The following is a 24,982-nucleotide window of genomic DNA, read 5'->3' on the forward strand; positions in this document are numbered from 1 at the left end:
TAAACAAGTGAATAATGGGGCCAGAGGAGGGAGCCTTGGTGACTTGCCCCAAATTTGCTCCATTGACAATGTCTGGGAGTGGGGAAGGAATCTGCAGTGCACGGTCTTGACTCTCCTCTGGGTGCTGCCGTTCATTCACATGTTCATCCGGCCATTGAACATTTATGGAGAGCCCACCCCTTGCTGGGCACTGTCATTTTCACCTCTGCAGAGCACACCTGCAGAAAGAGAGATCAGGAGAGCCCTCCAAGCCCCCTGTCCACCACAGTAAGGCTGCCTCCTCCTGTTACCCGTCTGTGCCTCAGTTTCCTCATCTGTGCAGTGGGGTGGGGGGGCAGAGATAATGGGATTGCTGTGAGGATTCCAAGAGTTCACATATACGTAAAGTGTTAAGCAAGTACCTGCTCACTGTGAGTATTCCATATGTGATACGAGCTGTTGGACTCCTCACCACCCCAGGCAGGAGTCTGCCTCTTGTGTGGTTTTGGCTTACTCTACTAGTCTGCCCAGAGACAAATTGTCCTTGGCAACACATTTCAGCCTGCTCGGGCCCTTAAGCTCGATTATCTTCTCACTTCTCTGTGATGCTGCTTGGAGAAACAGTCCATCCTTTTTGTGCCAACATGTAAACTGAATCATGGTGGACTGGGTGCCTGAATTCCTACTGCCATCATCTGATAGTCAGGGGCAGGCCGACCACTCATTGTGCCTTCAACACCAGCATTGTGTGTCCAACCCTGAAAGTGGTTTGGCCCTTCCTTCATGACGTAACATTGATTCAACCCAGTCCCCCTGGCAATGCCTGGCCCCACATTCAGCTCAGGAGATACAAGGGTGTAGTAGATGACACGTTTGCCCTGCCCAGGACACGCACTCAGTCTAGTGAGGAAAGCAAACTGTCAGCCTGGATAGAGAGGAGGCAGGGGCTAATTCTGGTGGGATGGGTCCTCCCCATTCATTGACTGAGTCAACGTGTGCAGATCTCTCGTGATACCTTGGGCTGGGGCCGAGGACTGAGACTCACCTTAGCAGGATGCTCTTTTCACTCCACGGCTGCAGCGCAGTGTGCCGAGTGCTTTTGTCCAAGTCTGTATGAAGTCTCTGGGAACGTCTTATCTGGGCATTCAGACCTTTTATAACCTAGATCTGGTCCTCACTCTAGCCTCGTCCACCCCTTGCATGTTTCGAACGCTGCCATGCTTTTCATGACTGGGCCTCAATACTACTGTGTCCTCTGCCTGGAAGGCCCCATCCAAATGCCTCTTCCTAGAAAACTCTACTCATTCTTTAAGACCCATGTTAAAGAGTTGCCTCTTCTTGGCTGTTTTCCCTGATTATCCCAGTTGAAAAAGTCTGTCCTCTTCTGCGTGCCTGTGTTATGAGTGGAAGTGCTATCATAATTTATTTGTTCAAGGTATTATAATTTATTTTGGACACGTTGGGCAAGTAAATAAATCGACCCAATTTTTTGAGAGCAGTTTGGATCTAGCTGTTAACTTTTGATATTCTTCACCTCTAGAATTCTGCCTATAGGAGTTTGGCCTCAGAGACACTCATGTAAATGCACCTTCAGCACCAGCATTGTGTGTCTAACCTTGTCTGTATATAAATATAAATACAGACAAGGGTTTTTTTCCTAAAGCACTGTTAGTAATAAAGAAAAATTGGAAATGACTGAAACTTCCATTATCAGGAATTACACCCACACATGTGCACACCCTACAGCCATGGGTATGTATAGACAGATGCCGAAAATGAATTAAGCAAAACAGTTTGTTTGAAACCCCATTTTGTAAGTATTAAATACACCCTGGATAATTACTTCCAAAGCATTAGTAACACTTGTTGTCTGAGGGGCTTTTTAAATATTTTTGTAATGTTTTATAATTACGGCTGCATTATTTTTATAACCAGGAGAAAAGATGAAAAGAATAACAATAAAATAAAATTTTTTGAGTGTGTTATGTGTACGCATCTGCCTCCCCACCCAGACTCAAAGGCAGGGTAGGTATATTATCTTTGTAATTACAGTGCTGGGCATATAATGGCCCTCAATAAACATTTGCTTGAGTGACAAATGCAGGGAATCACCCCTTGAATTTAGGAGAGGGCCATAAAGGAGCTGACGTTTGTGACAGATGTTCAAAGATGAATGGAAACTCACCTTGTAATCAAGGAAGGGAAGGCGTTCCTGCCGTGGGAATGGCAGGAGCAAAGGCTCCAAGGCATGGAGGGTGAGGAGTGTCTGGAGGCTGGCCCTTGTCCACACTGGACACACTTAGACAGGGAGTCTGGGCTCCCCTAGAGACCAGGCCTTCCTCAGCCTACTGAGCACCAGAACCATCTGCAGGCCAGCTTCCCAGTCCCACCCAGATCAACCTGGTTCTCCAGGGTAGGGCCCAGGAAACATGGACTTGAATCAGCTCTGCAGGTGGTTCAGGGCAGAGCCAGGCTTGGAAAGCACAGCTGCACACTTGTGTGTGTGTGTGGTGGGGGGGTGGCCCTCAGAGGAGCTTGAGCAGGAGCCTGACATGATGAGTGGTGGACACTATAGGGATCGACTTGCCTGGGGCGAGGCTGGACTTGGGAAGCTTTCATAGATTCTGGAGAATCGTAGGTCCAATGAAGGTAGTGACAATGGGGGACTCTCGGTACTTATGACCACTTGATTGGAGGTGGGATGTACACTGAGTGGCCAGATTATTATGACCACCTGACATTTGTAGGCAAATTAGCTATAATTTCGCACTGAAGTTGCTAGAGGGCCAGACCATTATAAATAGGGAAGCAGGTTGTTTACCACGACAATAGAAGTGATTTTTTTCTGAAGATATGGGTAAACAACTCGATTTAACAGCCTTTGAACGTGGGACATATATATATCTATATAGACTGAGTGGCCAGATTATTATGACCACCCCAGTACTTCGTTGAGCCACCTTTTGCCTTCAATACTGTGGCGATTCTTCTTGGCATTGACTCCACGAGATGTTGAAAGGTGATGTGAGGAATCTGACACCAGGCCTGATGAATAGCACTGTCCAGTTCTGTGAGATTTGATGGTTGTGGAACCAGCTGCCTGATGGCTCTTTTAACTTTGTCCCACAAATGCTCAATTGGATTGAGATCTGGTGATTGTGGGGGCCACCTAAGCAAGGTAAAGTCTCCCTCATGTTCTTGAAACCACTCCTGCACAATATGAGCACCGTGGCATGGTGTATTGTCTTGTTGGAAGAAGCCATCTCCATTGGGATACGCCATCAACATGATAGGATGAACTTGATCAGCAACAATACATAAAGTATGTTGTGCTATTCAGATGTTGTTCCACACGAATTAAAGGGCCCAAATCATGCCAGGAAAACATGCCCCAAACCATAACACTGCCCCCACCAGCTTGAAGGGTTGTACTCATGCATGTGGGGTGAATGCTTTCATGCTGTTTCTGCCAAATTCTCACTCTGCCATCTGCATGATGCAACTGGAAACATGATTCATCAGACCACATGACTTTTTTCCAATGCTCGACTGTCCAATCCTTGTGTTCCTGTGCGAATTGGAGACGTTTTATCTTGGTAACTGCAGACAGCAAAGGTGTTTAAACAGGCCTTCGGCTTCCATATCCATACGATGCAGTGTATGGATAATTTGCCTACAAACATATATATATATATATATATATATATATATATATATATAATCTCCCACATTCAAAGGCTGTTAAATTGCGTTGTTTACCCATATCTTCAGAAAAAAATCACTTCTACTGTCGTGGTAAACAACCTGCTTCCCTATTTATAATTGTCTGGCCCTCTGGATATTATAGCTCATTTGCCTACAAACGTCAGGTGATCATAATAATCTGGCCACTCAATGTAAAATGCTACAAGGCTTGTTGGTGATATTTTTTTTCCATCAAGGCAGGCCATCCCCCCAGCCATGGGAATAATTTAAGGAGGAAAAGTTATAAGCTGGGTTTTAGAGTTAAATCTAAGGTGACTTAAGGTAAAAGGAAGGCATGCCCTTTCATTTGAAGGGCACAATGTTGGTTGCAAATAGTTTCTGTTCATGTCCTAAGAAATACCTGGGAAATTTGGAAAATATCATTTCCTAGTCCGTGTTACACCCACACATTTGCATGATAGGGCTTCTGATTCAGAAAGAAGGAAAACAACATTCCTGGTAACAGTTTCAGAAGTATCTGTCTCCAGAAACAGACCCCTGTGAAGTGTAGACAGAATTCAGAAAAAGGATATAATAACTTTTCACTGAGTTGTGAGAATCCTCATTGGGCTCCAAAGGAGGTAACAGAATGAAAATCAGAAAGGGACCTGGCCAGTGTGACTCGGTGGTGGAGTGTTGGCCCGTGGGCCAAAGGGTTGTGGGTTCGATTCCCTGTCAAGGGCATGTACCTAGGTTGCAGGGTCACTCCCTGTCCCCAGTTGGGGCATGTAGGGAGGCAACCAGTCAATGTGTCTCTCTCACATCGATGTTTCTCTCTCTCTCTTTCTCTTTCTCTCTCCCCTTTCTTGCCTCCCTCCCCTCTCTAAAAATCAATGGGAAAAATAGCCTTGGGTGAAGATTAATAATAATAAAAAAAGGACTGGGATAATGTTTAAAATATTGATATCATAGGTAGACCAAATTAGAAAAATGTGGTCAGTTAGACATCTCAGAGACATTGGTGAAGTTTAACTTTAATAATAACACATTTTAAAATAAAACCATCTTCTTTTTTAAAAAAAATATTTTTATAGGTTTCAGAGGAAAGGGAGAGGGAGCGAGAGATAGAAACATCAATGATGAGAGAGAAACATTGATCGACTGCCTACTGCACGCCCCACACTGGGGATTTAGCCAGCAACCCGGGCATGTGCCCTGACTGGGAGTTGAACCATGACCTCCTGGTTCACAGGTCAATGCTCAACCACTGAGCCACACCTGCTCAGCAATAAAACAATATTCTTCAACGTGATAAAAGAATATTTACTTTTTTATAAGTATAAAAACATTCAATAAAATGGTAATATTAAGTAATGTAGTATGGGTACAGGAATAAACAAAACAGTTAGTAGAACAGGATAGACAATAATAAAAACAGCTATATAATAAAAGCCTAATATGCTAAGTGTTGGGTTGTCCAGTTGGCCTCCAACCAAAGTGTAATATGCTAATGCTAAAGCTGCTCAACCGCTTGCTATGACGTGAACTGACCACCAGGGGCAGTCAACTGGTCAACCAGCCACTATGACATGAACTGACCACCAGGGGCAGATGTTCCAACTGGTAGGTTAGCTTGCTGCTGGGGTCCGGCTAATCGGGACTGGAGCCCTCCCACGGTCCTTCCCTGGCTGGCCAACCTCCCGCATCCCTCCCCGGCCCCAATCGTGCACTGGTGGGGTCCCTCACCTTGCCTGCGCCCTCTCGCAATCCAGGACCCCTCCAGGGATGTCGGACAGCCAGTTTCGGCCTGATCCTGCAGGCCAGGCTGAGGGACCCCACTGGTGCACGAATTCATGCACAGGGCCTCTAGTTTAGTATATGAAAAAGATCATTTTTGCCCTACCTAATTTGGCTCAGAGGTTGGAGCATCAGCCCATGAACTGAAAGGTTCTGTATTTGATTCTGGTCCAGGGCACATACCTCAGTTGCAGGCTTGCTCCGAGGCCCCAATTGGAATGCCTGCGGGAGGGAACCAACTGATTTGTCTCTCTCACATTTGTCTCTCTTTCTCCCTCCCTCCCTTACACTCTCTCTAAAAATCAATGAAAAAAATATCCTTGTATGATGATTAACAACAACAAGCTGAATGTGAAGATAAAACCATAAAAGTATTGGAAGGAAATACAGGAAAGTGGGTTTAGAAACTTCTTAAACATGACATGAAATTCCAAAGTCAGAAAGGAAATGGCTGGAAAGCATTGATTGCATCAAAATTTAAGAATATTTGTATGGCTTAAGCTACCTTGAAGTTAAAAGACAAATAAGCCCGGCCAATGTTGCTCAGTGACTTGAGCATCAATCCATGAACCAAGAGAGGTCACCAGTTTGATTCCCGGTCAGAGCACATGCCCAGGTTGCAGGCTTGATCCCTGGTGGGGTGTATGCAGGAGGCAACCAATCGATGGTCCTCTCTCATTGATGTTTCTATCTCTCTCTCCCTCTCCTTTCCACTCTCTCTAAAATCAATAAAAACATATTTTAAAAAAGACAAAGAACGTGGAAATAGTAACTGAAAAATATTAAGAAGGAATTAACACCTACATTATGGAAAGTAAAAAAAATAAAAATAGCTGAATAGAAAAAGGAGCAAAGGATACAAATGGGTACTTCACCAAAGAGGAAATAAAAGGTGCCAGTTTACCTATCAGATTGGCAAGTAGGGAGAAGGTTAATTATAAGCCGTGGCAAGGCTGTGGGTGAAGTGAGAACCCGTGTTCTCTGATGGTGGGGTATAAATGGGAACGGTTGCTTTGGAAAGCAAGTTCACCATCTTTATTAAATAATGTGCATGCCCACCGTGTTTGCAAAGTTTACCTAATTGATGAGACACAGAGAGAAAATCAGTTCTAGGATAGAGAACTTTAAGATGAGTTTACCTGATATTGTATCATTGGAGATAAATTTGATATTTTAAAAATGGCACTGAATCCCATTCACAAATACAAACAAAAAACATGTAATATATGGAAATAAGTTTAGAATGATTTATTTAGAGAAAACCAAAAATTCTAGTGGGTAACCTAAAAGACCGTGGTGAATAAAAATAGAGGCTTTCAGGGAAAACCTATATTGTAAAGAAATCCCTTTGCCACAGGAGAGTGATACAGCCCCAATCAAAATCCCAGCCGGGAGGTTATTTTGTTGTGAAATAAAAACTGGAAAGCAGCCCAGCCGTTATTGCTCAGTGGTTGAGTATAGACCTATGAACCAGGAGGTCACGGTCCAATTCCCGGTTAGGGCACATGCCTGGGTTGTGGGCTCAATCCCCAGTGTGGGGCAGCAGGAGGCAACTGATCAATGATTCTGTCATCATTGATGTTTCTATCTCTTCCTTTCCCTTCCTCTCTGAAATCAATAAAAATATATTTTTTTAAAAAAGTAGAAGTGGGTAATAGGTGGGATATTAAACAGTGTCCTGAAAAAGCAGAGAAGCGGGAAGACCGATCCACAACAGTAAAGTGACTGTGTCCTCGCTACTACCAGGCAAACCTGGGAAGACCACGGGGAAGGAGTCTCATGTCACATGGCTCTAGACCAGTGGTTCTCAACCTTCCTAATGCCGTGACCCTTTAATACAGTTCCTCATGTTGTGGTGACCCCCAATTTCATTGTTACAAATTGAACATAATTAAAGCATAGTGATTAATCGCAAAAACAATATGTAATTATATATGTGTTTTCCGATGGTCTTAGGCGACCCCCGTGAAAGGGTCGTTCGACCCCCAAAGGGGTCGCGACCCACAGGTTGAGAACCGCTGCTCTAGACAACCAAGTTCTGTTCACTGGGTGCTCCACCTCCTAGGTTCTCTTCCCCTCTCTCACTCTGTTGGTCTGTTTCTGCTGTTTCGCTGCAGGTCCAAGCCTTGGCCTCGGCCAGTAAGTTTGAAGCTGAGCTGAAAGCTGAGCAAGAAGAGAGGAAGCGGGAGGAGGAGAAGAGGAGGATCCGCCAGGCAGCCTTCCGGGAGCTCAAGGCCACTTTTAGCACATAGTCGGGTGACCTTGACCTCTGTCTACAGCTGTGCCTCACAGGTGCCCCTGGGAGAGCTGGGCAGGCATCCTCACCCCCAACTGATTCCTTGCCCCAACCAGCCTCCACACCCGTCAAGCAAACGCCTTAGCCTCAGGGCAGCAGGGAGAGTCCTCACCCCCAGGTGAGAGAGACCAGCTGTTCCTTGCCTCTCTTTTCCTCCCACGGTTCTCTGCCCTTTCCTATAGCCAGAATGTGCCTCTGTTTGGCCACCTGTGACTTTTCCTTGTTCCTTTTACTCTTCCACATCAAATAGTGGAAACAAATTGTACAGACGCTTCTTCCCCTTGGTGGTCCTTAGAGGAGATGACCCTTGGGGGCTGTGATGTTCATGTTGCCCATTTTCTTGGGTAATTCTCTGCCCCACCCTCCTCCCCTTTGTTTCCCATCGGCTACCCTGTTCTCATTCTTAGCCCGAGCCTGCCAGTGGCCTTTGCATCTTCACTTGTCTTTTGATGGTGGTGAAGTTTTAGGCAGGTCAAGCTGGACCATTGCCTGTCCCCTCTCCAACAGGGGGCATGGCATGCTGCCAAGGTGATACAAAGTAGTGAAAAGATAAGTTCTGTTCCTCCCATCACGGTTCTCCTGTCCCCTAGCATTTCCCCCAGACCCACCTTCATTCATGTTTCCCCATTCCAGCCTTTCCCCCCCACTCTTAAATACTGTGCTATATACCTATAATAATAAAAGAATAATTTAGAAGTTCTATTAATGAGTAGAATTCCTGCTAACTCTGACTCTATGCAAATTATATTACAGTAGACCCCTGACATTCACAAGTGACAAATCTAGAGTCTTGCAAAATCCCAAAGGTCATGTCCACCCTCATCATGTAGAAAGTTTCCGACATCTGCTCCAAGGTGGTGAAGCTGTTCTAAACCTCCAGCATACGTTTTTATATCTTGTGAGTTCTTGGGATTGTGTACAAATGCCAGGGGTTTGTTGTATTTTTAAAAAATAATTCCTAATGTCATATTTATTCCCTTTTGTAACTGCTGTCTTTACAATAAAGAAAACATCTGCATTTCTACCTTACAGCGGTTTCTTTTTAAATAAACTGTGCAATTAGACTTCGCCATCACATCATTGTGCTTCTAGACTTCTTTGAATTGGGGGAGAGAGGAAGTGTTTTCCGTAGGGGCCACTTCCAGCCCAGGCTTCTGTTGGTCACCGAGTTTCTGAAGTCCAGTTAGAAGTGGTAACTAGAGGGTTAGTCTTCACTCCAGGGAATCTGAGCACTGAGGTTGTCTGCCCACTGCTCTTTCCCATCCCATCACTGAGGATTTTTTCAGCTGCAGGTAAAACCTGTGGCTTAATCTCTCTCTTGCTTACTAGACTCTTGAAACTCTGAGGAGAGCTCACCTTTCCATGTATAATTCCAGGGTATTTGGGGGACCTGGTAAGGACTTCTGTCCTAAGAGAATACCCTTAGCTCCCCAGCGAGGATCATTTCTGTTTCCGCACATGCCCAAGACCTATACAATCCTCAGGCATTTTTCTAGGTCAAGTCATCCTCCAACCTCCCCACCTGGGTTGCAGTGAACATGAAAAAGGAATGAAGAGACTTATTGTATGATTATGCTTCTTGGTATTTATTCCAATGAGCCAAGAACCTTTGTCCACACAAAAACCTGCACAAAAATGTTTATAAGCAGCTTTATCCATAATTGCCAAAAGTTGGAAGCAACCAAGATATTCTTCGGTCGGTGAATGGATAACAGTGTCATCACAATGGAATATTAATTTAGTGATGAAAAGAAATACTCAATAATAAAAAGAAATGAGCTATCAAGCCACAAAAAGATATGAAGAAAACTTAAATGCATATTGCTGACTGAAAGAAGCCAATCCGGAAAGGTTGCATCTACGTGATTCCAATTGCTTGAGATTCTGGAAAAAGCAAAACTATGAAAACAGTAAAAAGATCAGTGGTTGTAGGGTGAGGGGCAGGATGAATACATGACACACAGAGGACTTTTAGGTAGTCAAACTATGTATGATACTGTAATAGTAGATACGTTCATTGTACAGCTGTCAACACCCATAGAATGTACAAGAACAAGAGTGAACCCTTATGTAAACTATGGACTTTAGTTAATAGTAATGCATCAATATGGGCACATCAACTGTAACAAGTGTACAACACTAACGCAAGGTGTTAATAATATGGAAAACCGGAGGGGGAGAAGGAAGAGAGGTTTATGGGCATTGGGTACTTCCTGCTAAGTTTTTCTGTAAACCTAAAACTGCTCTAAAAAAAAAATAAAGTCTACAATTAAAAAAAAAGAAGGCAGGAATGGAGGCAACATTGTAATTACTTTCAAACATTCATTTGTTTCTCTTATAACTAGGCCCAAGTGAGAGTTAAAAACCCTTGAGTGCAATAACAGAAAATGTAACACAGGAGGATTTAAGACAAAAAAGGACCAATATTGGGCCATGTAACAGGACAGAGACAGGACTTCTTGGCCCCATCCTGGTCATGAAGTCCTGCAGATGTTCCTTACATGCCTGTCACCTGCAGTTCCCATCCTCCACCTCCATGGCCATGGCCTTTATTGGTTGCCCTGCCCTCATGTTGCCCTGATTGTCCACCCTACAGCTAGAATAATTCTTATAAGCTGCAAACTGTTTCTAATACCTCTTGGAAGGCAGCTATGCTCACCACAATTCTTATAAGCTGCAAACTGTTTCTAATACCTCTTGATTCTACCGTCCTCTTCACATGGAGTTCTCCCTCTATGTGTGTCTGTGTCTAAATTTCCCTTTTTAAATTTTTATTGATTTTTTTTCTTAGAGAGGGAGGAAGGGGGAGAGAGAGTGAGAAACATCAATCAGTTGCCTCCCATGTGTGCCCTGACCAGGAATCAAACCCTCAACTTTTGGTGCACACAATGATGCTCCAACCAAGTCATACCCATGAGGGCTATATTTCCCTTTTTCATAAGGACTCTAGTCACTGAATTAGAGCCCACCCTAATGACCTCATTTTAGCTCAATTACCTCTTAAAGACCCTATCTCCAAATAACGTGACATTCTGAAGTACATTCTGAGGTGAGGATGCCAACGTGTCTTTTGGAGGGATGCAATCCGATCCATAGAGAGGATGTTCAAATTGCTGTGTAACAAATTACCCCAAAATGTAGTGGCTTAAAGCAACCATTTCGTTATGCTCATAGATTTGGTGAATCAGGAATTCAGACACGGCACAATGAGAATGTTTGTCCTTGCTTCATGATGTCTTGGGCATGTACCTGGGTTGCAGGTTTGATCCCCAGCTCTAGTCGGGATGTGAGCGGGAGGCAACCAATTGATATGTCTCTCTTACATTGATGTTTCTCCCTCCCTCCCTCCCTATCCTTCCCTTCCACTCTAAAAAAAAAAGAAAAAAAATCAATGGAAAAATATCCTCAGGTGAGGATTAACAAAAAATAAAATAGACTGAGCAAACAAGGTGGAAGCTCTACCACCTTTATGATCTAACATTGGAAGTCACCTTGTTTTTCTTCTAGCACATTCTATAGGTTACAAGGGCCCAAGGGGAGGGGAATTATACTCTATGTCTAGAAAGGGTAATTACAAGGTTTTAGAGGAGTACAAGGCATGGAAGATATTGTTGCTGCCATCTTTAGAAAAACACAATCTGCCACAGTTGATCAACCTGTGTTTGCTACAAATTAAACTTGTTTTGGACTGAACTCCCTACTCCCCTCTCCTCCTAATGATCTGCTAGTCTCAATTTCTCTGTTTCTATCACTGATACAACAAATCTGAAACTGTTATTATCTCTGACTAGGGCAGGCATCATCTGCTGTTAACTTTAAAAACCACTATTTAGCCCTAGCTGGTTTGGCTCAGCGGATAGAGCATCGACCTGCGGACTGAAGGGTCCTAGGTTTGATTCCCGTCAAGGGCATGTACCTGGGTTGCGGGCACATCCCCAGTAGGGGGCGTGCAAGAGGCAGCTGAATGGATGTTTCTAACTTGCTATCCCTCTCCCTTCCTCTCTGTAAAAAAATCAATAAAATATTTTTTAAAACTACTATTTAACAAAATATTGGAGAGACAGTAAATTAAGCAAGAAGAGAACAGCACCCTTCCTGAGGAGTATAATAAAAAATTTATTGATTCTATAGGTATTTATTGAGTGTCTACTGTGTGCCAGGACAATGCCAGCTGCTGAGGAAACAAAGTCAAATAATGCAGTATGTGTAATGGTTAAAAGCAAGGGATGTTGTTGGCTTTCACCACCACCACATCATCATCATCTTAGATTCAGTTCTTGCTCTCTGATTTATAGTTTAGGGCTAAAAATATGGCTAAGGTACTCTGAAAAACAACTTGGCAGTTTCTGATAAAGTTAAGCAAACATCACATAACCACCAATCCTGTTTCTAGGCATTTACCCAAGTGAAATAAAAACCTATGTTCAGCTCTGGCTAGTTTGCCTCAGTGGATAAAGTGTCGGCCTGCAGACTGAAGGATCCCGGGTTCGACTGGTCACGGGCACGTGCCCGGGTTGCAGGCTCAGTCCCCAGTAGGGGATGTGCAGAAGGCAGCCAATCAATGGTTCTCTCTCATCATTGATGTTTCTATGTTTCTATCTCTCCCTCTCCCATACTCTCTGAAATTAATAAAAATATATTTAAAAAACCCCACAGAAAACCTATGCTCATACAAATAACTATATATGGATATTTATAGCAATTTTATTAATAATCCCCAAACTATAAACAGCTCAAAATGTCCCTCAACTGGGCATGGATAAACAAATGTAGTGCATATATCCAGTGAAATACTACTCAGCAATAAAAAAGAATAAAGTGCCCTGACTGGTGGGCTTGGTTGGTTGGAGCATTGTCCCATGTACTGAAGGGCCTTGAGTTCAATTCCCAGTCACGGCACATGCCCAGTTTGATCCCTGGTCAGGGTGTGTACAGACTGCAACAAATTGATGGATGTCTCTCTCTCTCTCTCTCTCTCTCCCTCCTCTGCCTCTCTAAAATCAATGGAAACATATCCTTGGGTGAGGGAAGAAGAAGAAGAAGGAGGAGGAGGAGGAGTAAGAGGAGGCGGAGGAGGAGGAGGGAGGAGGAGGAGGAAGAGGAGGAGGAGGAGGAAGAAGGAAGAAGGAAGAAGAAAGTACTAAGTACTGAAACATGGAACAGTATGGCTGACTCTCAGATGCATTAGCTGAGTAAAAGAAGCCAGTCTCAAAAGGCCATATAGTGTATGGATTTATTTATATGACATAAGGCAAAACTATAAAGATGGAAACAGAACAGTGGCTTCAGGGGCTGGGGAGTTTGGGAGGGGGGTTTAGGGCTACCTACAAAAGGTCATTGGGAGAACTTTGGTGGGTGATGGGACTATTCTGTACCTTGATTTTAGTGGTAGTTACACACAGGTATACATTAGTCAAAAGTTGCAGACCTGCACATACAAATGTTAAATCTTACTGTATGCAATGTAATTACAGGCACAGGTTAGAAACACGAGCTCTGCCATCAGTCATCCTGAGCTAGGAAGTCCTTAGAGGCAATAGATGGATGGGTCAGGACAGAAGCCACGTTGACGTTGTTCATGATGGCTTGCCAGGTATGGGAGTTGAGAAAGTGCTTTTAACTTTGTGTGTGTGTGTAGTTGGCTTTGAAAGGGAACACAGAGGTAGGAGGTGGTTGGAAGAGGAATTGGAGTGTGAACATTAACTTTTAAGATGGAAGAACATTTGAGTATTTTTAAGAGCTGGCAGCCCGGGCTGGTGTGGCTCAGTGGTTGGAGGGTTGTTCCACACACGGAAAAGTCATGGGTTCCTGGCACATACCCGAGTTGTGGTTCGGTCCCGGTTGGGGAGCTTAAGAGGGTGCAACGAACCCATGTTTTTCTCTCTCTCCCTTCCTCTTTCTTAAAAAAGAAAAAAAAATCAATAAACATATCCTCGGGTGAGGATTAAAAAAAAAATCGCTGATGGGAAGAATCCCATTTCAGAGGGAGAAGTTGGAGCCATAAGGAAAGAATGGAATGACCTGAGAAGGGTAGAGTAGCCAGATTTAGCCAACAAACATTTGAATTTCAGAAAAACAACACATACCTTTTTAGTGCATGTCCCCCACATTGCTGGGCGTCCTGTATTTTACCTGCCAAACCCCCAAACGGAAGATTTGGGGGCAAAAGGGTTTTTTAGCTGCGATACAGTAGGAGGGGTGGGGGCTCTGAAGTCCTTGCCAGCTGTCACATTCCGAGACTCCAGACTGAATTCCCGGTTCTACCAGGACCGGTAGTAAGTGGAGACGCTGCTTTGAATTTCAGCTTTTTTTTTTTTTTTTAAACACACATTTTTATTGATTTCGGAGAGGAAGGTAGAGGGAGAGAGAGATAGAAACACCAATGATGAATCGTTGATCGGCTGCCTCCTGCATGCCCCCCACTGGGGACCGAGCCCACAACCCGGCATATGCCCTTGACTGGAATCGAACCGGGACCCTTGCGTCCGTAGGTCAACGCTCTACCCACTGAGCCAAATCGGCTAGGGCTGAATTTCAGCTTTCGCCGCTTCCCCACTTTCTCTAGGACGGGAAGCGGTCAGAAAAAGGCTGCACGAAAACCTGTGGAAAAGTTCTAGTTGGAACATCAGCTCGTACAGCATGCGGAGCTTTCTGAACTGCGAACGCGCTCAGGATTGGGCGCGCAGGACGGTGAGTCACAGGGCACCCGGCCCGGGTCCTCCTCTGGACGCCACCTCCTCTCACCTCAAGGGCAGGCGGAAGCCGCGCCGGGACCGCCCGCGCCTGCGCCCTGCCGCCGCTCCGCTCCGCCCCGCCCCCTCCGGCCCGACATCCGGGGCTCGGGCGGCAGCGTGTCCGGGAAAAGGGGCGGGAGGCAGCGGAAAGGAAGATGTCGTGGGAGGCTGGAGGAGCCGGGAGGGCGGTGAGGCGGGGCGGGGCGGAGCAGGGGGCGGGGCGGAGCGAGCGCGCTGTCACGTGACGTGCGTGGCGACGTGTCGGCCATCTTGTGTTGTTGAGGCTGAGGACTGACTTGGGTTCTGAGAGACTCCCTGTCCCGGACCGCAGGTAACCAGCGACTCCGTCTCGCTCCCCTGCCCGGCACCGCTCCGCGCCCCGTCTCCGCTGTTCCTCCGGGTCGTCCGGGCCTTCCGCCCGCGCTCGCGTCCCCCGCCGCTCCGGCAGCCCTGGTCCAGCCGCATGGATAGCCATAGGCCGCCCTGGCAGCGGCCGCGGCTGGCTCGGGCGTCAGGCTAGGGGACAGGTCAGGTGCGGGGCCGGAGGGAGCTTCCTCCCCGGCGGGGGGCACGCCGGCCCGGGCGCGTCTTGTCCTCGGAGCCGGGGAGCCCCCTCCTCCGGGGCCCGTTGGCATCCCGGTGGGAGCTGACGAAGGGTGATGGGATGGGCAGTGTCAGGTCGGCTCGCTCGGGGCCAGAGGGCTCGCCATCCGCTACCTGCTCCTCGGGGCCAGCCCCCCGCCCGGCCTCGGGGTGCCCAGGGCAACAGCTGCTGCAGCGAGACAGCTGCTCCGGCCGGCCCCCCGCCCCACACCTGGCCTCGGGGAGGTGCGCCCTTGTCTTGCTCACTGAGTGTCTGCGCTGGGAGGCTCTTTCCGTGGAGAGAGGACGGGGTCTGGACCAGGCCCGAGGCCAAGTGGAGCCTTGATCGGAACCTGGGACAGAGGCTGGGAAAGGAGAGCCCTTGGTAGCTTGGGGTCCGAACGTTACTTCAGGTGAAAATGGGCCTTAGCCTTTAAGTGTCAGCAGTTTCCCACCAGGCGTCTGAATGCTTCAGTTTTGTGGCTGAAACAAGTCGAGCGACCAGGGGACGGGGGTGGGGAGGGGTGAGTATGAAAGAAGCAGGTTGTATGACTGGTGTTTGGGAAGCAGTAACGTTGCTTTGCATTTACCTACCACTGTGTTGTTGTTGTTGTTTTTAATTTTACATTCTTCTTTTTCTGAAAGTCAAAGCACTTAAGCACACCTAGTGTCTCTGTTAGAAAGGTAAGTATCCCAGTGTAACCTGCAAGAAATTGAGGGAGGGGCCGGAACCTGTAAACAGTTACTGATCCGGTATTACATACCTTGGGTTATAGGCAGTTTTGATTGCCAGTGTTGCGTGCGGGGAATATATATTCTTATGTAGTATTTCCTTTTTAGACTTTTAGATTAAAAAAGAATTTTCTTGTCATTGTTTCTGTACATTAATTCATTCTTCTAATATTTGCAGCTCTGGCCTTACAGAGTCTGTCCATTTTGGTTAGAATGTAAATGTGTTTTGTCATTCATTGGTGTTTTTATGTATTATACCAGTTAGAGTAGCACCTTTTTGAGTACTCAAACTGGAATGTGTGCTTTCCTGTTACATCAGATGTTGACATCAGTAGAGGACACTAGGAAAAAATTTTCAAGTGGCCTGTATCTGGGAAAATGTCACATAACCCTTCTTCCTTTGACATTTAACACTGAGGAATACACTGATGTTGGTAGTGATTCACAAGAAAAGAAAGGGCTTCACAGCTTTTCTATACTTGACAAAGCATTTTACAATTTTGAGAATGAGGAGGGAGTAAGGACCATGTGTCTTCATTCATTTATTTATTCATTCATTCATTCATTCATTCATGCATTCATTTATTTGACAAATATGAGACCTTGTTACACTGTTGGGTGCTGGGAGCAAAACAGACCAAAAATTCCTGTCTCCTAGGAGCTCATTTCTAGACAGATAAATAAATACTTAGGTAAAATATATAGTGCAGTGGTAAATGATGTGGGAAAAAATGAGACAGTGAAATAGGATAATAAAGAATAGGGGGAGGGATTAATTTTGAGTGTCCTGGGAAGGCCTCATGGAAAAGCTAATATTTGAGGAAAGACCTGACACAGGGAGAGGAGCTGCTCCTGTAGCTATGTGGAGGATGAATGCTCCAGGCTAGGGAAGCCAGGCAAATACCCCGAGGCAGAAACTGAAGGGAGCAGATAGAGCCTGGTGGCTGGGGAAAATGGAGGGTAGTCTAGCCAGAGAGGTGCAAGTGAGAGATGGGCTAGTAGGAAGTGTGTGCACAGATGAGAGGAGTTATTCAGTGTCCTGGACTCTTTCCACATCTCTGACTCTTGGAAAGGGAAATCAGATTCTGGAAATGTGGGCCCCTGTGCTCAAGCCCCTTCCTCTCCTACCCCATTTAGAAAAATTCAGGATGCTCACAGAACATCCTGAATGAAGTTGTCATGAAATATCTTTCTCAAAAGTAAGTTTTTAAAAAAGGTTGATGATAAGTTACCTGAAGTGATTTTTCGAAAGGAATTGCTTTTTAAGAAGGGGATCTTTGGGATAATTCAGAATATTTGAAAATGTAGAGATATAATGTTCTTTGAAGTTTAGATACAGATAAACTGAGGAAAGATATGGGATATGACCTAAAAGAAAGGTGAAATCAGTGTATTAACTCATGTTGTCCTTAATATGGTTAGCAAAGAATTCTTAATTATTTCTGTGTTGTCTAGCCTAGTTTTAAATTACTCAGGGACTCTTCCACTAATTTGTTTGTATATATTTTATAGCATTTTACATGTGCAGAACTTTATATGCTGAGTTTTTTATTCCTCCACATTTACCTTTTAGAATAGGTCTTCGATTTTCATTGGAAAATTTTTCTGATTTTCTTCTAGCTTATCTCCATATTCTTATTACTGAGCTTTCATAAATGTCCTCTTTTGTTTAAAAAAATATTTTTATTGATTTCAGAGAGAAGGGAGAGGGAGAGATAGAAACATCATTGGCTGCCTGCTGCATGCCCTCCACTGGGGATCAAGCCCGCAATACAACTCAACCCGGGCATGTGCCCTGACTGGTTCATAAGTCGACGCTCAACCCTGAGCGACACCAGCTAGGCTGTCCTCTTTTACTTTAATTCACTTTAGGTATTTAATATTTTGGTTTTGAAATGCTTTTGCTTGTGAGTTGCATATATGAAAGATAAGTTGTCCTAGGCTTGCCTGAAAATCATGAGAAGATAAGAATTACAGCTTCAGGATGTGAGTGCAGCTCCTTGGCTCAAAGGAGACATAGTGATGATAGTGACAATGGTAGTGTTTTCTTTTTTTGTTAGGTATTGTTTTAAGTGAATCAATTACCTTTCTCCTTTTTTTTTCATTGAATTTTGAAGTGACATTTCCAAATTATAATGTCTTTGATGTCATACCAGTTCATTTGTTCTCATGACTTTGCATTTTAATACTCCATATGTCCTCTTTTTGTTGACCTTCACACTGGAAGATGACAATATTGATAGCGATTACTATCTAGGAGAACCTTTTTGGGTGAAAAGATTATTACTGTCCCTTCCCTCCCAAAGTATCTTTGATTTGTGCCATTTTCAAATACTGACTTCATTTGCAGTTTTCCATTAGCCCCAGCTGAGTAAATTTTCAGTACTTTCTGTTTTGTTCTGTTTCTTATAGATTATAGTGGGACCAGTCTCATGAGATTGAATCTACTACAGCCTATGTTGGTGTTAATCCAGGTATTTTAGAAGCAGGTTAAATGTCCATTTTTCTTTAGCAATTTAAATTGCCTAACATTATTTGGTTATTGTTGTGAAACTTTGAATTCAAGCTTTTGTTCTCCCCCTTGACCCCCACTTGGATTTTATGATAATATCCTGGGATTTACATTCATGTTTAATGCCCTGAAGAAGTACATATCTTTAAAGGATTTTTTTTAATCCTCACCAGAGGCTATGTTTTTATTGATTTTTTTTTTTTTTTTAGCAAGAGAGGAAAGGAGAGGGAGAGAGAGAAACATCAATGTTAGAAAGAAACATTGATTGGTTGTTTCTGCATGTACCCCACCAGGGATCAAACTTGAAACCTAGATATGTGCTCCAACTGGGAATTGAATCCAAAACCTTTTCATGTATGGGATGTCGCTCTAACTATCTGAGCCACCCGGCCAGGGCAAGAAGTACATAGCTTTAAAAATATCAGTAGATTTTTTAATCCATAGGCAAGTTTATTTATATTTAGAATTTTAATATTTTTTGTCCAGATTAGCATTTGTTTTTTTATTTTTTATGCTCTCTAGATGACTGAAAAATATACTAGATTAATTATGCAGGAATACAAAATGATACCTTTGCTGAATTGTCCATAATTTTGTGGGAGGTTGAGGGAGAAGAGGGGAGAGGTTTGAAAAACAAAAGGGAATTCACTTAAATGGCCAAAATTAATTTTATAAAAATATTTTCAAAGTATTACATGCTTCCCTACTTGAAGAAATTAAGTAAGGACCACAATTTTATATTAATTATGGAGTTTCACTGAACTTGAACTTAATTTATAAAAGAAGATATTCTAGAGCTTGTTCTCTTGAGCCCAGAGGAAAGTTTGTTTTATTATCTAGTTCTCCCCTCTTCTTCTGCCTGCTTTTATAAAAAGTAGAGTGCATTGGGCAAAGTTGGATGACCTTTTGGACATTATAACACAGCTACTTTTTCTTGCAAAATTAAAGGTGGAAGTGGCTTTCTCAAATTGCTTTCTTTTTGTTAGTAAAATTTTCAACTTAATTATTGTTTTTGACTCTTTAGGAGCAGCATTCAAAACATCATTTGATGTTAGCTGAGAAACTATTGAGGTTCAGTCCACTCCTTGTCAACTTGAAATATCACCATCTGGTGGATTTTTAAGATACTGTCTCAACAGAGCATTAAAAGAAGGTTGTGATTTTATAACTGAAAGCATTCCTGGAGCTTTGCTCCTTGGTCATTTGGCAGTGGTATACTTCTTGGGACTCACTGATTATTTGCATAGGGTACATACTATATTGCTTTGTTGCTGGCTGTTGTTTTTCTATCAGATATGTTTAAAAAGTTAATACCAAATATCAGCAGTGATCTTTGTTTTTTTGTTTTTAATCCTCATTCAAGGATATGTTTATTGATTTTAGAGAGAGAGAGGAAGAGAGAGAGCTAGAGAAAGAGAGAGCAAAACATCATCGCTTCCTGTACACTCCCAGACCGGTGATTGAACCCAAAACATAGGTATGTGCCCTGACCTGGAATCAGACCCATAACCTTTTGGTGTATAGGATGTCACTCCGACCACCTGAGCCACCTAGTCAGGGCACAATGTAGTTTTGAATGAAAATTCTTTTTTTTTTTTTTAAATATATTTTATTGATTTTTTACAGAGAGGAAGGGAGAGAGATAGAGAGCTAGAAACATCGATGAGAGAGAAACATCGATCAGCCACCTCCTGCACATCTCCCACTGGGGATGTGCCCGCAACCAAGGTACATGCCCCTGACCGGAATCAAACCTGGGACCCTTCAGTCCGCAGGCTAACGCTCTATCCACTGAGCCAAACCGGTTTCGGCAAGAATGAAAATTCTAAATAATCACTCTCCTGAAACCTTATAGTGGTGTGCATTTGTTATCTTCATCAGAATCAGAACTTTTGTTAAAAAGTTCTATATGTATTTTTCTCCTTAGCTAGTATGCTTAGCGGTTAGAGAGTGTCGACCAGTTCCCTGAAGTGTCTTGGGTTTGATTCCTGGTCAGGGCACATACCCACGTTGCGGGTTGGATTCCTGGTCCGGGTACCTGGGGGTGGGCAACCAATTGATGTTTCTCTTTCACATCTCTTCCCCTATCCCTTCCTCTCTAGAATCAATGAAAAAAAGCATATCCTCAGGTGAGGACTAAAAAAAACGTATTTTTCAGTCCCAGTCCAGAAGTAGTGAGAGAGACTCTAGCTGTCAGGAAAGAGAATCTCATTTATGAGCACACCATATGATTTTAATATTTTAACCAGGTTTGGAATTCATTTCCTATAAACCATTCATAATAAATTATGTTTTTGAAGTTTCTTAAGAGATTGCTAGGTGATTTACTTTAATACTTTTATTATTTACAGTGTTAAAAGGGCCCGAACAAAGTCTGCTCAAACCATCTGCTGTGAACCAGCAGAACTTTTGAACAGGTGAGTGTTGAAGGGAATACAAAGCTGAGGTGGGTTTATGTAAACAGATGGTTTTTGCTTTGGTTATTTTGTTTTGGTTATTTTTGTCCTATTATTTCTCCTGAGGTTATAGACAGTGAGTAAATTTCTCTAGTACTGCTCAGATCATTTATGAACCATAAGAATAATAATAAGTACTGCTCAGATCCTTTATGAACCATAAGAATAATAATACCCTTTCTGCTTTGATCCTGGTATAAATTTATGTCTTTAACTGTCATAATGATTTTTGGAAGTATCTTAAAGAACCGAAGAGTAGTTGGCTTCATGAAGGACACAATCTAGAAACGGAAGCATTCAGGAACAAGGTTGAAGGACACAATCTAGAAACGGAAGCATTCAGGAACAAGGTTGTCCAGCTAGCACCTTTCTCCCCTTTGGCTAGTCAGTGTCCTCTCTTGTCTCTTGTTATCCTGTTTCAGTTGTCTTTCCACAGTCTGGTCTTTTATGCTTTACAAACACATGAAAGAAAATTTCACTTACTTTCTAGAGCCACAAATGAATTCAGGCTCTTGTTCCACTGGTTTAAATTGTGTCCACATTTCAGGTTCCTTTGAGGGAAAATTTGATTAGTTTAGCTTGGTCCAGTTCTCCATCATTGGTTCATTTAGTATAGCCATGGGTTTGGGGTCCAAAGTGCAACCTAATTAGTTGGAAGATTCCTAAGAGTGGGGACAGGCCTTAGAGAAGGTGGTGTGTTGGCTATTCTAATCAGAGACCCACAGAAGTTTCTAGATATTTTTCCTTTCCTAGAAACATTTTCTTTATATATAGCTAATCAGTTTCAGTTTATGTGCACTGAAGAGTTAAAATATAGGGCATATACTCTTTGAATACCATTATTCATTCTAATGGGTTAAATCTGAAAAGAAAGAAACATCAATTGAGCTATCAGCTGTTAAAGTGTGTATACATTTTTGGGGGGACCCATATATATGCATATCTTTTGGTGAATGAGGGCCAGTAGGTCTCACCAAGCATCTTTGTTGGAACTTCCTAGTGCAGAGTTTTTTTAAAAGATTTTAGAGAGAGAAACATCTATGTAAGCCATCAGCTGCTTCCTGCATGCCCCCTACGGGGGATCGAGCCCACAATCCTGGCATGTTTCCTAACCTGGAATCTAACCAGGAATCAAAATGGCAACCTTTTGGTGCACTGGAGGATGCCCAACCAACTGAGCCACACTGGCCAGGACCCTAGTGCAGAGTTTTAACTAAAGTTCTTTAAAAAAAAATAAAATAAAATAATATACACACACACACACACACACACACACACATATATTTTATTGATCTCAGAGAGGAAAGGAGAGGGAGAGAGAGAGAAACATCAATGATGAGAGAGAATCATTGATTGGCTGCCTCCCGCATGCCCCCACTGGGGATCGAGCTGCAGCCCAGGCATGTGCCCTTGATGGGAATCGAACCCGGCATCCTTCAGACCATGCTCTATCCATTGAGTCAAACTGGCTAGGGCTTAACTAAAATTTTTGATTGGAGTGGGGGAAGGAATACAGGTGTGGTTCAAATGAACACATGGGATAAAGGTTTTTTTGTTCGTTAGTTTTTTTAATTTTCAGAGAGAGGAAAGGAGAGGGAGGGAGGGAGGGAGAGAGAAAAAGAGAGAGAGAGAGAGAGAGAGAGAGAAGCATTAATGTGAGAGTGAAACATTGATCAGCTGCCTCCTGCACACCCCCTATCGGGGTTAGAGTCCGCAACTCCAGGCATGTGCCCTGACCTAGAATTGAACCGAAACCTTTTTGTGCACAGACGGCACCCAACCAGCTGAGCTACATTGGCCAGAGTGCGATAAAGGTTTAACAAAAGGACATAAGCAAATGAGAGGCTTAGTGGAAATTCAGTGGTTACCTATTTATTTTTCATTGATTGCTTTTATAAATTTTAATCTCTGGGTACCTTTTACATTATTGAACAGCACTTAACTATTAGGAAGCAATAGAGAATTTGAAGGGTGGGGCTTCTGTAAGTGAATCTATAGTCACATTATTTGGTAGAAGGGACTTGTTACTGTTGGTAAAGGATCAGTGAGACAGTATAAACTTGTGTATTAACATGTTTTTGTAGTCTTTAATTATTAGTTAATTCAGAAGCAAAATTGCTTAAATAATTTTTTATTACTTAAATCTTATGTTAGTATAATAGTGTATCAAGATTTTTTAAAATTGATTTTAGAGAGGAAGCAAGAGAGAGACACACACACCAATTGGTTGCCTCCCAAAACCACCCCAACCAGGGATGGACCCCAAAACCTCGGTATGTATTTTGACTGGGAATTGAACCCACCACCTTTTGGTGTACGGGATGACACCAAATCAACTGAGCCACACCGGCTAAGGCAGTATATTGAGATTTTTGATGCAAAGCCTAGGGATTATTAATAAAAGTGATCTATTATAAAGTGATGTATTGAATGACAGGTCACAGATGTGACTTCCTATGGTACTTCTTTTTCAGCCAAGGTTTCTTTAGTAAATTGGTTGCAGCTGAATTCATTTTTAAGGTAGAAGAGCCCATTCTCATATTGTACATTTTCTTTAATCTGGATGTTGAGGTAAGGGTTATTCAAGATTTTGTGAAGTTTAAAAAGATTTCCACATAACCTCTGTAAAGGTGTCAAGGGTTTGGGGAATCTTCTCTGGAAAACATTGACTTGTAGTGAGATTATCAAATGACATGGTAATATTTATGACATTGTAATTTTCCCTAGAATAGTTCACCGTTGCTAATTTTGTTCTTGTTCTTTTATCAAAAGGGGGAGAGAAAAGAGAAACATTTACATAATGTTCAGAAATAGTGGGAGAATGATAGTAATAGCTTTTCTTATAGTGATATTATGGTCAGTATGTTCTTTGGGAACAAAGCTCCTTTTATTCAAGTTGTCCTGGATCTGGAGGAAGTCTCAAGAGCTCTGGTCTCTTCAGTATTGGTCCCATGGTTATAGAGACTGGCAAGGAATTGGCAGAGGTACTGTCTTGGTACTTTCTAAATAATAAATCATGGCTGAGGCTGTGAAGACATGTCCACTTCCAGGGGCTCTCATGATTAGACCCTTGGGAGTTGAAGTGGTGCTGCCCAAACCGTGGCCAGTTGAGTAAAGCCATCCTGAAAGCTCAGTGGGACAGCCTTAATTCATGTTCTGGAATCTGATCCTCTCCTTTAATCTTTTATACTACTCCACCATAGTTAATGAAGTTTGTAATAGTGTGTTATGAGAATACATACACTTCCCTATATTGCTTGCTTAATCAAGTGATGCAAAGGCGGGGTAGAAGTTGGCGGAGAGTGGAATAGAGTGGTAGATTGGGAAAGGAGAAAAAGGGACTTCCACAAAATGAATTCCTCTGAAAATTATAAGGAAACAAGAGGCCTGGTGCATGAAATTCATGCACTGGGGGTGGAGGGGGTGGGTCCCTCAACCCAGCCTGTGCCCTCTCACAGTCTGGGACCCCTCGCTCCTTACTGCCTGCCTGCTTACTGCTCCCTGTTGCTCTGCTCGCTGCTCCTTAGTGCTGCCGCAAAGGTTTCCGCCACCTCCCCTGCACTCGCCCGCTGTAAGCCTGGCTTCTGGCTGAGCAGCGCTCCCCCTGTGGGAGCGCACTGACCACCAGGGGGCAGCTCCTACGTTGAGCTGTCATTCCACTCGTCATAGCGACCAGTCATTCCAGCATTCAGTCGATTTGCATATTAGGGTTTTATTTTATAGGACTAGAGGCCCGGTGCACAAAAATTTGTGCACTCGGGGGGGAAGGGGGGAGGTCCCTCAGCCCGGCCTGTGCCCTCTCACAGTCTGGGACCCCTCGGGAGATAACGACTTGCTGGCTTAGGCCTGCTCCTGGGTGGCAGAGGGCAGGCCCAATCCCTAGGTGCAGCCCCTGGTCGGGCTCAGAGCAGGGCCGATTGGGGAGTTGGGGTGCCGCCCCCTGTCATGCACAGAGCAGGGTGGATTGGGAGGTTGCGATGCCACCCTCAGTCATGCTCAGGGTAGGGCCGATTGGGGGGTTGGGGCACCGCCCCCTGTCACACTCAAGGCAGGGTCGATGGGGAGGTTGTGGCGCCACCCCCTGTCACGCACAGAGCAGGGCCCATCAGGGGGTTGGGGAGCTCCCCCCTGTCATGCACAGAGCAGGGCCCATCAGGGGGTTGAGGAGTTCCCCCCTGTCATTCACAGAATAGGGCCGATAGGGGAGTTA

At 43.9% G+C, this 24,982-nt stretch overlaps 2 protein-coding genes across 9 annotated transcripts in view; both read left to right on the forward strand.

The window, feature by feature from the left end:
- The window catches only part of EFHD1 (EF-hand domain family member D1), a 39,196-nt gene extending 30,411 nt beyond the window's left edge, over positions 1–8,785 (forward strand). The window contains 1 exon segment of the mRNA XM_006082649.3: positions 7,578–8,785. Within this exon segment, the coding sequence (XP_006082711.1) occupies positions 7,578–7,712 (135 nt within the window). The 3' untranslated portion in view covers positions 7,713–8,785.
- A 5,956-nt stretch (positions 8,786–14,741) lies between these two features.
- The window catches only part of GIGYF2 (GRB10 interacting GYF protein 2), a 130,358-nt gene continuing 120,117 nt past the window's right edge, over positions 14,742–24,982 (forward strand). For 5 of the 8 annotated variants that reach the window (XR_002831661.1, XM_014463811.2, XM_014463783.2 and 2 more), the window contains exons 1-3: positions 14,742–14,821; positions 18,217–18,278; positions 20,668–20,733. The gene's annotated coding sequence lies outside the window, so the exon portion shown is untranslated. Of the gene's footprint in view, positions 14,822–15,737; positions 15,757–18,216; positions 18,279–20,667; positions 20,734–24,982 lie in introns of those variants that run through there. The other 3 variants (XM_014463817.2, XM_014463807.2, XM_023762438.1) reach the window with 2 other exon arrangements.

Source organism: Myotis lucifugus, unplaced genomic scaffold (assembly GCF_000147115.1).
Source record: "Myotis lucifugus unplaced genomic scaffold, Myoluc2.0 scaffold_3, whole genome shotgun sequence".
Lineage (NCBI taxonomy): Eukaryota > Metazoa > Chordata > Mammalia > Chiroptera > Vespertilionidae > Myotis > Myotis lucifugus.